We start from the raw sequence: 13,625 nt of genomic DNA on the forward strand, positions 1-13,625 counted from the left end.
GCAGTGTTAGCGGGATCAGCCCAGATACCTGCTAGCACCTGCATTTTGCCCCTCCGCCCGGCCCAGCCCAGCCCACCCAAGTGCAGTATCGATCGATCACTGTCACTTACAAAACACTAAACTAAACTGCAGCATTCGCAGAGTCAGGCCTGATCCCTGCGATCGCTAACAGTTTTTTTGGTAGCGTTTTGGTGAACTGGCAAGCACCAGCGGCCTAGTACACCCCGGTCGTAGTCAAACCAGCACTGCAGTAACACTTGGTGACGTGGCGAGTCCCATAAGTGCAGTTCAAGCTGGTGAGGTGGCAAGCACAAGTAGTGTCGCGCTGCCACCAAGAAGACAAACACAGGCCCGTCGTGCCCATAGTGCCCTTCCTGCTGCATTCGCCAATCCTAATTGGGAACCCACCACTTCTGCAGCGCCCGTACTTCCCCCATTCACATCCCCAACCAAATGCAGTCGGCTGCATGAGAGGCATTTTCTTTATGTCCTCCCGAGTACCCCTACCCAACGCCCCCCAAAAAAGATGTTGTGTCTGCAGCAAGAGCGGATATAGGCGTGACACCCGCTATTATTGTCCCTCCTGTCCTGACAATCCTGGTCTTTGCATTGGTGAATGTTTTGAACGCTACCATTCACTAGTTGAGTATTAGCGTAGGGTACAGCATTGCACAGACTAGGCACACTTTCACAGGGTCTCCCAAGATGCCATCGCATTTTGAGAGACCCGAACCTGGAACCGGTTACCGTTATAAAAGTTAGTTACAAAAAAAGTGTAAAAAAAAAAAAAAAAATATATAAAATAAAAAAAAATAGTTGTCGTTTTATTGTTCTCTCTCTCTCTATTCTCTCTCTCTTGTTCTGCTCTTTTTTACTGTATTCTATTCTGCAATGTTTTATTGTTATTATGTTTTATCATGTTTGTTTTTCAGGTATGTAATTATTTATACTTTACCGTTTACTGTGCTTTATTGTTAACCATTTTTTTGTCTTCAGGTACGCCATTCACGACTTTGAATGGTTATACCGGAATGATGCCTGCAGGTTTAGGTATCATCTTGGTATCATTCTTTTCAGCCAACGGTCGGCTTTCATGTAAAAGCAATCCTAGCGGCTAATTAGCCTCTAGACTGCTTTTACAAGCCGTGGGAGGGAATGCCCCCCCCCACCGTCTTCCGTGTTTTTCTCTGGCACTCCTGTCTCAACAGGGAACCTGAGAATGCAGCCGGTGATTCAGCCAGCTGACCATAGAGCTGATCAGAGACCAGAGTGGCTCCAAACATCTCTATGGCCTAAGAAACCGGAAGCTACGAGCATTTTATGACTTAGATTTCGCCAGATGTAAATAGCGCCATTGGGAAATTGGGGAAGCATTTTATCACACCGATCTTGGTGTCATCAGATGCTTTGAGGGCAGAGGAGAGATCTAGGGTCTAATAGACCCCAATTTTTTCAAAAAAGAGTACCTGTCACTACCTATTGCTATCATAGGGGATATTTACATTCCCCGAGATAACAATAAAAATGATTTAAAAAAAAAAAAATGAAAGGAACAGTTTAAAAATAAGATAAAAAAGCAAAAAAATAATAAAAAAAAAAAAAAAAAAAAAAAGCACCCCTGTCGCCCCCTGCTCTCGCGCTAAGGCGAACGCAAGCGGCGGTCTGTCGTCAAACGTAAACAGCAATTGCACCATGCATGTGAGGTATCGCCGCGAAGGTCAGATCGAGGGCAGTAATTTTTGCAGTAGACCTCCTCTGTAAATCTAAAGTGGTAACCTGTAAAGGCTTTTAAAGGCTTTTAAAAATGTATTTATTTTGTTGCCACTGCACGTTTGTGCGCAATTTTAAAGCATGTCATGTTTGGTATCCATGTACTCGGCCTAAGATCATCTTTTTTATTTCATCAAACATTTGGGCAATATAGTGTGTTTTAGTGCATTAAAATTTAAAAAAGTGTGTTTTTTCCCCAAAAAATGCGTTTGAAAAATCGCTGCGCAAATACTGTGTGAAAAAAAAAAATGAAACACCCACCATTTAAATCTGTAGGGCATTTGCTTTAAAAAAATATATAATGTTTGGGGGTTCAAAGTAATTTTTTTGGAAAAAAAAATATCTTTTTCATGTAAACAATGAGTGTCAGAAAGGGCTTTGTCTTCAAGTGGTTAGAAGAGTGCGTGATGTGTGACATAAGCTTCTAAATGTTGTGCATAAAATGCCAGGACAGTTCAAAACCCCCCCAAATGACCCCATTTTGGAAAGTAGACACCCCAAGCTATTTGCTGAGAGGCATGTCGAGTCCATGGAATATTTTATATTGCGACACAAGTTGCGGGAAAGAGACAAATTTTTTTTTTTTTTTTTTTTGCACAAAGTTGTCACTAAATGATATATTGCTCAAACATGCCATGGGAATATGTGAAATTACACCCCAAAATACATTCTGCTGCTTCTCCTGAGTACGGGGATACCACATGTGTGAGACTTTTTGGGAGCCTAGCCGCGTACGGGACCCTGAAAACCAAGCACCGCCTTCAGGCTTTCTAAGGGCGTGAATTTTTGATTTCACTCTTCACTGCCTATCACAGTTTCGGAGGCCATGGAAAGCCCAGGTGGCACAAAACCCCCCCAAATGACCCCATTTTGGAAAGTAGACACCCCAAGCTATTTGCTGAGAGGTATAGTGAGTATTTTGCAGACCTCACTTTTTGTCACAAAGTTTTGAAAATTGAAAAAAGAAAAAAAAAAAAGTTTTTTCTTGTCTTTCTTCATTTTCAAAAACAAATGAGAGCTGCAAAATATTCACCATGCCTCTCAGCAAATAGCTTGGGGTGTCTACTTTCCAAAATGGGGTCATTTGGGGGGGTTTTGTGCCACCTGGGCATTCCATGGCCTCCGAAACTGTGATAGGCAGTGAAGAGTGAAATCAAAAATTTTCACCCTTAGAAATCCTGAAGGCGGTGCTTGGTTTTCGGGGCCCCGTACGCGGCTAGGCTCCCAAAAAGTCCCACACATGTGGTATCCCCATACTCAGGAGAAGCAGCTAAATGTATTTTGGGGTGCAATTCCACATATGCCCATGGCCTGTGTGAGCAATATATCATTTAGTGACAACTTTGTGCAAAAAAAAAAAAAAAAAAAAAAAAAAAGTGTCACTTTCCCGCAACTTGTGTCAAAATATAAAATATTCCATGGACTCAATATGCCTCTCAGCAAATAGCTTGGGGTGTCTACTTTCCAAAATGGGGTCATTTGGGGGGGTTTTGTGCCACCTGGGCATTCCATGGCCTCCGAAACTGTGATAGGCAGTGAAGAGTGAAATCAAAAATTTACACCCTTAGAAATCCTGAAGGCGGTGCTTGGTTTTCAGGCCCCGTACGCGGCTAAGCTCCCAAAAAGTCCCACACATGTGGTATCCCCATACTCAGGAGAAGCAGCTAAATGTATTTTGGGGTGCAATTCCACATAGGCCCATGGCCTGTGTGAGCAATATATCATTTAGTGACAACTTTTTGTAAATATTTTTTTTTTTTTTTTGTCATTATTCAATCACTTGGGACAAAAAAAATAAATATTCAATGGGTTCAACATGCCTCTCAGCAATTTCCTTGGGGTGTCTACTTTCCAAAATGGGGTCATTTGGGGGGGTTTTGTACTGCCCTGCCATTTTAGCACCTCAAGAAATGACATAGGCAGTCATAAACTAAAAGCTGTGTAAATTACAGAAAATGTACCCTAGTTTGTAGACGCTATAACTTTTGCGCAAACCAATAAATATATGCTTATTGACATTTTTTTTACCAAAGACATGTGGCCGAATACATTTTGGCCTAAATGTATGACTAAAATTTAGTTTATTGGATTTTTTTTATAACAAAAAGTAGAAAATATCATTTTTTTTCAAAATTTTCTGTCTTTTTCCGTTTATAGCGCAAAAAATAAAAACTGCAGAGGTGATCAAATACCATCAAAAGAAAGCTCTATTTGTGGGAAGAAAAGGACGCAAATTTCGTTTGGGTACAGCATTGCATGACCGCGCAATTAGCAGTTAAAGCGACGCAGTGCCAAATTGGAAAAAGACCTCTGGTCCTTAGGCAGCATAATGGTCCGGGGCTCAAGTGGTTAAGCATCTATATGGACATAGCACAACATTTTGAACAGGAACTGAACTTTGAAAGCTGTGAAAAAAGGCAGACACACAGGGCAAAGGACGAGTTACCATTATTTCATAAGGTCTCACTGAAGTTGATCTTTTTCCCATTCCTGACTAAGCATGCCTTGTTCTGCACTGTGTCTCTGTGCTGAGTAGCCACCTTGGTAAGGGCAGAGTTTGCTTCCTCGTGTCAGAGCTTCCAGCAAGGAGACCACTGAGCAGCGCAGTAGTGACAACACTAAGCACACTCACATACCAGGAAATATTTTTGTGGAGGAACTCTGGACAAAAGGATTTTCAGCATAGTACTGTACTGAAATGTTCACTATAATATAACAAATCTGCACTTTTTGAATTCAGGTTCACCTTAGCGCCAGCACTTCTGGCCCTTTAAGAAGTTTCAGACCCAAGGGGGCAGAGGTGGGTTTTTCGGCCAGGTGATGACCGTGATTGGCTGTCACAGCGGTCACATGACCGGAAAGCACCTGGTTGCAAGCTCCTGATTGCAATCCAGGTTGCGATTGAGAGCTTTCCGTTACCCGCTGGTAACTATGCTAGGAGCATTCAGGGTGCTTGCTTTTGGCATGACATTTTGGTAAGCATATATGTGACCTGTCTGCTTTAAGGCACACCTGCCCAGAGGCCGCATATATGCCTATGGCTGGCGTAAGAGGTTAGAGCATGCCAAACTACTGAGCCAACATATTTATTGTTTTTGGTATGTAGAATGATCACATGGATTTTTATTTCTTTTAGGTCCTATTTACATTTCTTCACCTTAACGCACATCAGTACATGTACCCAGGTTAGTTGTTTTTAATGGTGCTAGTTTACATCTGTGCATTGCATTGACTTACATCACCAATTTTGAATGCATTAGTGCACATTATAGAGCATATTATTATTCCTAGCAGTGAAAGATAATAAATGATTGTTGAGAACACACAAAGAAAAGAATGAAGGTGTGCACAGAAAGGTGTGATCTGTAGAGACTACAGATATTGGATTTTCCTATTTTAGATCCTGCTGTGTTCCCACACACTCAGTCTTCTAGAGAAGGATGTTCCCATTCTTTTGCCTACATTTTACCAAATATAAAACTAATAAAAGAAGTGTTATTATTCATTATTACACCAGGCATGCACATGTTGCCAACATTGTAAAAAAAAATTTCGGGACACTTTTTTGGCTGTAGGCGGAGTCAGCCTATAATTAGGGGGCGGGGCATGCGTTAGTGGGCATGACACAGAAAAAAGAAAAATGCTGTGCGCAAAAAAAGGGTGTGATTTACGTGAAATAGTGGGCGTGGCTTACATGGGCATGGCTAAAATGGGGTGTGGTTAGAGTCTGAGATGAATGAGGGATGCAGAGGGAAAGGTGGAAAGGGGGGTAGAGGAAGAGGGATGGAGGGACAACAGACCCAGATCCTACACCACAATAGTAATGTGTATACCAGAGTTTAACCATCACCAGATAAAGATACTCCAAACACCTGGTGTTGGCGCTTCAATCATCCCGGCACCATGGTTGTTATGGTGTTGTCAGGATGATTGAAGCACATTATTTCTATTATTACATTGTAATATAAAATGAAATCATTCAACTCACCATAATGCAGAATCAGTGGGACCACTGAGCGTGTCACCTGCTATGTCGCCTGCCACCAGATGCCATCAGGTTCCCCCAGCAGAGTCTGTCCTTACATCAGGTGCCCCAGCAGAGTTCATCCTTACATCTGGTGCCCCCAGCAGAGTCTGTCCTTGCATCAGGTGCCCCAGCAGAGTGCCTCCTTCCATCAGGCATTCCCAGTGGAGTGCCTCTTACATCAGGTGTCCCCAGTACAGTACCTCTTACATCAGGTGTCCCCAGCGGAGTGCCTCTTACATCAGGTGTCCCCAGCGGAGTGTTGTCTGCAGATGGAGTGTTGGCTACAGTCTAGCTACATCTCCTCAAGAGTGGTGACAAGGGGAGAGAGGTGTGTGGGTGGAGGCATGGTGACTTGGGGTGTTACAGGCTGACTTCGGGAAGGGTGGAGACAGGGTGGTGATTTAGGGGTGCAGGCATGATGGTGACCTGGGGGGTGCAGGCATGGTGGTGACTAGGCCGGAGGGGGTGCAGGCATGGTGGTGACTAGGCCGGAGGGGGTGCAGGCATGGTGTTGTCATGGGGGGAGGCGGGTGCAGGCATGGTGTTGACATGGGGGGGGGGGGGTGCAGGTATGGTGGTGACATGAGGGGGAACAGGTATGGTGATGACATGGGGGGAGGGAGGCAGGTATAGTGGTGACATGGGGGAGGGGGGCAGTAGGTATGGTGTTGATATGGGGGGAGGGGGTGCAGGTATAGTGGTGACATGGGGGGAACAGGTATGGTGATGACATGGGGGAGGGGGGCAGGTATGGTGGTGATATGGGGGAGGGAGTGCAGGTATAGTGGCGACATGGGGGGAACAGGTATGGTGATGACATGGGGGAGGGGGGGCAGGTATGGTGGTTATATCGGGGGAGGGGGCCAGGGCTGGACTGGGACAAAAATGTGGTCCTGGACTTCATCCAGACCGGCCCAGGGCACAACACATCAGGGTACGGTACATCAGGGCATAGCAAATCAGGCCACATCAGGGCACAAGGCACATCAGTGCACAGCATATCAGGGTACAGCACACTAGGCCACATCAGGGTACAGAGCCCAGCACATCAGGGTACAGCACATCAGGGCACAGGTCACAGTACATCAAGGCACACAACATTGAGGCACAGGACATCAGGGCACGGGGCACCGGGCCATAAGGCACATCAGGTCACGGGGCACATCAGGGCATAGGAGATCGGGGCACAGCACATCAGGGCACGGGACACATCAGGGCACGGGGCACATTATGGCACATCAGGGCACATTATGGCACATCAGGGCACATTATGGCACATCAGGGCACATTATGGCACATGGCACATTATGGGGCACATAGCACATAAGGGCATATAGCACATCAGGGCACATGGCACATCAGGGCACATGGCACATTATGGGGCACATCAGGGCACATAGCACATTGGGGCACATCAGGGCACTTTATGGCACATCAGGGCACATGGCACATTATGGGGCACATCAGGGCACATGGCACATCAGGGCATGGGGCACATCAGGGCACATGGCACATCAGGGCACGTGGCACATCAGGGCACATGGCACATCAGGGCACAGGGCATGGGGCACATCAGGGCACATGGCACGTCAGGACATGGGGCACATCAGGGCACATGGCACATTAAGGGGCACATTATGGGGCACATCAGGGCACATAGCACATCAGGGCATGGGGCATGTCAGGGCACATAGCACATCAGGGCACATTATGGCACATGGCTCATTGGGGCACATAGCACATCAGCGCACATGGTACATTAGGGCACAGGGCACATTAGGGCATGGGGCACATGATCGGGGCACATCAGGAACACATCACCAGCATCTTACTAGCCAGTATGCAGAGCAACGCAGGAAGCGTGTGTAGTAAGTTCTCTCTCTCATGTCACGCACGGCTGCTCCCCGGCGGCCCCTCCTCTCTTCTCGTCTATCCCAGATGATCTTACAAGCCAATGGGGATAGAAGAGAGGAGGGGCCGCCGGGGAGCAGCTGCGCGTGACACGAGAGAGAGAACTTACTACACGCGCTTCCTGCGCTACTCTGCATACTGGCTTACGATCTACCCGTCAGGCGACAGCTGTAGGTGGTTGACGGGTAGATCGCCGTGCACCGCAGATGCGGCAGAAACTGGCCCACACTGAGTCATCGGCCCACCGGGAATCTCCCGTTAGTCCCGATGGCCAGTCCATCCCTGGAGGGGGCTGCAGGTATGGTGGTGATATGGGGGGAGGGGGCTGCAGGTATGGTGGTGATATGGGGGGGAGGGGGTTGCAGGTATGGTGGTGACACAGGGCGGAGGGGGAAGCAGGTATGGTGGTGACACGGTGGGAGGGGCGAAGCAGGTATGGTGGTGACGCGGGGGGAGGGGGGAAGCAGGTATGGTGGTGACGCGGGGGGAGGGGGGAAACAGGTATGATGGTGACACGGGGGGTGAGGGGGGAGTAGGTATGGTGGTGACACGGGGGGGAGGGGGAAGCAGGTATGGTGGTGACACATGGGGAGGGGGAAGCAGGTATGGTGGTGACATGGGGGGAGGGGGGTGCGGGTATGGTGGTGACACGGGGGGAGAGGGGGAAGCAGGTATGGTGGTGACATGGGGGGAGGGGGGTGCAGGTATGGTGGTGACACGGGGGGGAGGGGGGTGCAGGTATGGTGGTGACACAGGGGGAGGGGGGAATAAGGTATGGTGGTAACACAGGGGGAGGGGGTGCAGGTATGATGGTGACACAGGGGGAGGGGGGAATCAGGTATGGTGGTGACACAGGGGAGAGGGGGTAATCAGGTATGGTGGTGACATGGGGGGACAGGGTGCAAGGGGGAGCCAGGACCATCAGTGCACTGTCCCCAGCCAGCGGAGCCCCAGTCCTTCCATCAGTGACTGTATACCTGCTCATTGTAAGGGGGAGCCAGGACCATTAGTGCACTGTCCCCAGCCAGCGAGCGCCGCTCCTTCCATCAGTGCCGCTCTCAGACACTGTCACACACAGGGCAGAGCGGAGGGTTGGCAGCGGCGGTGGTGACTGAACATTTCCTTGAGTTCAGTGGAGAGGGGGGAGGGGTCGCCAATCCCTGTAGCCAATAGGCTTCAATATACAATAGAATTTTCTATTTGTACAGTGAAGAGAGAAGCTGATTGGCCGCCCCTCTCCCCTGCACTGAACACAAGGGGAAACAACTCATTGACTGACTCGTTTTTTTTTTGAGAAAAACACTCACAATTTTCTTGGGACAAACCCAAAAATTCGGGAAAACACTCGGGACAAGATTAAATCGGGAGGAGGGTCCCAAAATCGGGATTGTCCCGGGAAAATCAGGACTGTTGGCAACTATAGGCATGCAGACTTGGACTGAGATTTTACCACAAGAGGCCTGAGAGTCCTAAAAGAACGCCTGCGGCCGTGGCTCGCGGCATGGGGTCTGGTGCGTCCCTGTTCACCGATTCAGGTGCGAATTCGGTCCAAATTTTTGCCTGAATTCACACCTGGATCGAAACCAAGGACGCACAGAACCCTTTCCAAGTGCGGACTGCGGCCACCCCGGAGATGTCTGAGCCGGCTCCATTGCGAGCCGGGCACACTCTCCTGTCATGCGAATTGGATGCGAGGAAATCCGCATCCAATTCGCATAAGTGTGAACCCAGGCTCAGGGTTTGTTTACACCAGCCTGCATGATAAAATTCTGTAATGTTAGAAATACTGTAGAATACAGTGTACATTTTTTCTCTGCTGTGCAGTGAAGGGTGCTGCATAAAATGCAGCATGTCTATATTTAATGCATCGCAGCTCACCAAAATGTAGTGGCGTTAACAGGGCATGATTTTCCATGTGCCCTAGAACTGCGTTTGCTTTGATCTGTGCAGACTAACGTAGCTCAGTGCAAATGTGTGAACCACCCCACAGTGTTGAGAATGGCATTCTTAGTACTGTCATACTGAATGGCTGTCACAGTGGATTGAAGAATCCTGTCAGATGGATTAAAGGGAAATTCACTCAATAGGAGATCATTTGTTTAGAGCAAGCAGTGTACCTTAGTTGTGGTTATGTGCACTTATATATGCATGCATCAGATCCCATAGTCCATCTTAGGAGCAAACAAGAGAGGGTGCTTATGTTCCTACATACAGTGGGACCATAGAAAATGAATGTAGCAAACAAAAAAAAGGGGGTCTTGTGTTCCAATTTGTATTTATTTAAAATATATACAGTGTATATTTTGCAGATTCCATGCACATATTGTAAAGTTACAATAGCCATACTTTTTTTTTTTCTTGCCTAAGTGTATATGCTTCTAGTAAAAGACTAAAGAGAGAGAACCATGTATAGTGCCTCCAGCACCAGCTTGTTGTACAAAGAACAAGCAGGCTTTTCAGACGCATTGACGTTTCTTCCGATCAGCTGGAAGTTAGAATCAATCATTCGATCATAGTGAAGAAATTTTGAGCATACATCAGATCACAGATAATTAACCATCATCTTTATTTTTTTCATAGTACTGTACCATAGAATGGAAAGTGATAAATGGTCCGAAATTATCGCAAAAGTAGCTTTGGCAGTCGCCATCATTCGATGTAAACCAAATGGGAAAAGTAGCAGAAGGTATACTGAAGAACTGGTCAAATATGTTTCTAGTCATGATGCCAAGATGAAGAATAAGGTTTTGGAACTGGAAGCTGAAGTTCTCAATTTGCGGCAAGAACTTCTTTTACACAAAATTCATAGCAAATCAAACTTTGAACATGGTGAGAATCCTTTCAAGAACTTTAAAGGAGAAATATGTGTTGTATAAAAAAAACCAAACATGCTCCTCTCGAGGCGACAGCTGTCCCATGCCTACTGTGACCGAGAGATGAGCGATAACCTGACAGCTGATTACTGATCTCTGTCTGCTTGCAGTAGAGAATATTGACTGTCAGTCACTGACCCTGCTCTGCTGCTCCAGAACTATTGAAGCACCAGGCTGGAGACGGGGCAGGCACAACTGGCTTTGACTCTCCCTGCACCCTGAATGACAGAGCCAGCTGTCATTTAGGCAAGTGCTTGGATCCTAACAATATTGTCAGGATCCTTCCCGAACCTGGAGCGGCTCTGCTCAAACAGCTGATAGTGGGCAAAAGCCAGCTATCAGGTGACTCGGTCACTGGAAAATATTAATAAATCTACTCCTTTGACCCAAATTTTTTTTCCCGATTCACTCTTAGGAATTCAATAGTTAGTTATATATTAGTACACATCAAAGTACAGATCCAGATGTAGGTTCTCTTTAAAGGAACCCTGAAATATAGAGATTGCTGTTACTGAATATCTGAATATGATGGTTGTTTGAGTAGGTAATTTGATGTGCTGTAGAGGGTAAAGGACTAAGTTAGACCCAAGGGCTAGGCCAGGGTTTTATCTTAGGTAAAGGTTTAAGGCTTGGTTCACATATGAGCTGCGTAAGGCTCACAGCAGGAGTCCGGTGCATGATTGTTCAGTGTCAAGTCCGATTTCCGCCTGAATTTTGGGCTGAATTCGGATCTGAAACGGAGTAAAAGATGCCCAGCGGTTTTCTGCAAAACACACCGGACCTGCTGCTGAGATATGTGAATCGCCTCCATAGAGAACCAGTCAAAATCTCCTGCTATTGCGAATTGGATGCGGATGCGGGGATTCCACATCCAATTCACAATGGTGTGAACCCAGCCTGAGAGAGTGATAACCGTTAAAGTTTATGTCTATCTATTTTTTTCTTTTCAGTGTGATATACAGTTATCTTCAAGTTTATATATTAAAGTTGAACTATACCCATATTAACTTGGTAAAAATTAATCTTCTTTAACAAACGAGTTGCAGAAAAGAAAATCGCTTGATTCCCCCATCAACACAGTAATGCCCCGTACACACGGTCGGATTTTCTGATGGAAAATGTCCGATGGAGCCCACACACGGTCGGAATTTCCGACAACATGCTCCGATCGGACATTTTCCATCGGATTTTCCGACACACAAAGTTTGAGAGCAGGCTATAAAATTTTCCGACAACAAAATCCGATCGCGTCAATTGCGACCGTGTGTGGCCTGTTCCGACGCACAAAGTGCCACGCATGCTCAGAAGAAATTCCGACACGGAACAGCTCCGTCTGGTAAAACTAGCGTTCGCAATGGATACAGCACTTTCGTCACGCTGCAATGTTAAAAATGGTTTAATACAGCGCACTCTCTTCTTCTTTATAATGTGAGAAGAATTAAGTAATTTTGCTGCTCATATTCACACACACTTCTCACAAACTTCTTTCTTTATTTTTTATTGGGATTACCTGAATATATTTTTATTTGTCACATCTGACATAAATAATTTTTTTTTTTTTTAAAGCCATTTTTATTTTAGATTTTTTGTTTGTATTTTTTCAAAGGCTGATCTTTGTTTAATGTTATTTTTAGTTTTACTCCAGAATATTTTTGTGTGTGTTTTGTGTGTCAAGTTACCACAACACCATTGATATCTTTTATTATTGAAGCTCAAGAAGATTGTTTGGTGTTGGTGTCCCTTGTTAATTTCACATTGTATATTTGAAATGTACCTGAATCCTCACAAACAAACTGTCCTTTTTGAAGTAAAACACACATAGGCAAGTATAATTCAAACCAAAATTCCTTTATTAAGGGCTCAGAACCAAACAAAGAGGGAGGCAACGCTGGATAAACAGCAGAAATCAGCGAAGCCTTTGACCCCCAGGGCAGACATCAATTCTTGAACATCAAAATTGGTGGCCTGAGGAGTCCACATGTAAGGGAGTGCAGTCTGGTCCAGAAGTCCCAGAGATCCGGAAAGCAGCAGATGACATGTATGTCCCCAGGCTGTGGTACCACAAGAGGCTGCATCTTTTGCCAGACCAGACTGGATCCAGGGTCATCACTCTCTGGTCTTCCTTCCACGCTTCCTTCCACGCTGTGGCTCTGCTGTTGGAGATGTGGCAGGAGGAGGTGTAGGACCTGGAGGAGGAGGAGGACTAGTAGGACCTGAAGGAGGAGGAGGACCTGGAGGAGGAGGACCATGTGTGAGTTCACAAAGGTGTGTATCAGATGTTATTTGGGCCCTCAACCCCTTATTGAGAGCCTCCAACATTAAGGACTCACACATGAGTTGTTGTCCCTGCTCCATCCGCTGCATTTTACAGGCAATGATGGCAGCGAAGTCCTCCTCCACGGTGTGTGGTGCTCCCAGGGCCTCTGTAGCCTTCCAAAAGAGGCCTTTGGCAGCCTCCTCTAGGGCACTCCTCCTCCTGCCACTTTCTCTTTCCAGGTGTAGGAGAGGGACCTGCATATCAGGCAGCCTGCTCGGCCCGGCCACCTCCTGGCTGAGACTTCCCTGTGTATGAAAAAGGGACATGGTTGTAATGTTTTGCATCATCAATCACAATCATAAATTAGTACTCCAAACTAACATCTAGTTAACATCATTGATTGGACAAGCAGAAATATTTAGAGGAATGCTATACCTGGCTCAATCTATGCTCCTCCACATGTTGCTGTCTGGAAGGCCCAGGTTGGGCGTCAGAAGCCTCAGCTGGGGGGGAAGGAAGCGTGGAAGGAAGACTGGAGAGTGATGACCCGGGTTCAGTCTGGCCTGCCAGAAAATGCAGCCTGTCATAGTACCACATCCTGGGGACATAGATGTCATCTGCTGCTCCGGATCTCTGCGAATCCTGGACTTTCTGGCGCTCCCTTACATATGTGCTCCTCAGGCCACCAATTAGGATCTTCAAATATGTGATGTCTGCCGTGGGGATCACCTGCTTCACAATTTCCAACAATTGATCCAGTGCTGCCTTCCTCTTTGTTTGGTTCCTG

At 46.6% G+C, this 13,625-nt stretch overlaps 1 protein-coding gene across 1 annotated transcript in view; it reads left to right on the plus strand.

Annotated features, from left to right (window-relative positions):
- Nucleotides 1–10,293: 10,293 nt before the first annotated feature.
- Nucleotides 10,294–13,625, plus strand: part of MEI4 (meiotic double-stranded break formation protein 4) — a 364,267-nt gene continuing 360,935 nt past the window's right edge. The window contains exon 1 of the mRNA XM_073626838.1: nucleotides 10,294–10,537. Within this exon, the coding sequence (XP_073482939.1) occupies nucleotides 10,303–10,537 (235 nt within the window). The 5' untranslated portion in view covers nucleotides 10,294–10,302. The remainder of the gene's footprint in view (nucleotides 10,538–13,625) is intronic.

The sequence above is a fragment of the Aquarana catesbeiana genome, linkage group LG04, assembly GCF_042186555.1.
Source record: "Aquarana catesbeiana isolate 2022-GZ linkage group LG04, ASM4218655v1, whole genome shotgun sequence".
NCBI classification, from domain to species: domain Eukaryota; kingdom Metazoa; phylum Chordata; class Amphibia; order Anura; family Ranidae; genus Aquarana; species Aquarana catesbeiana.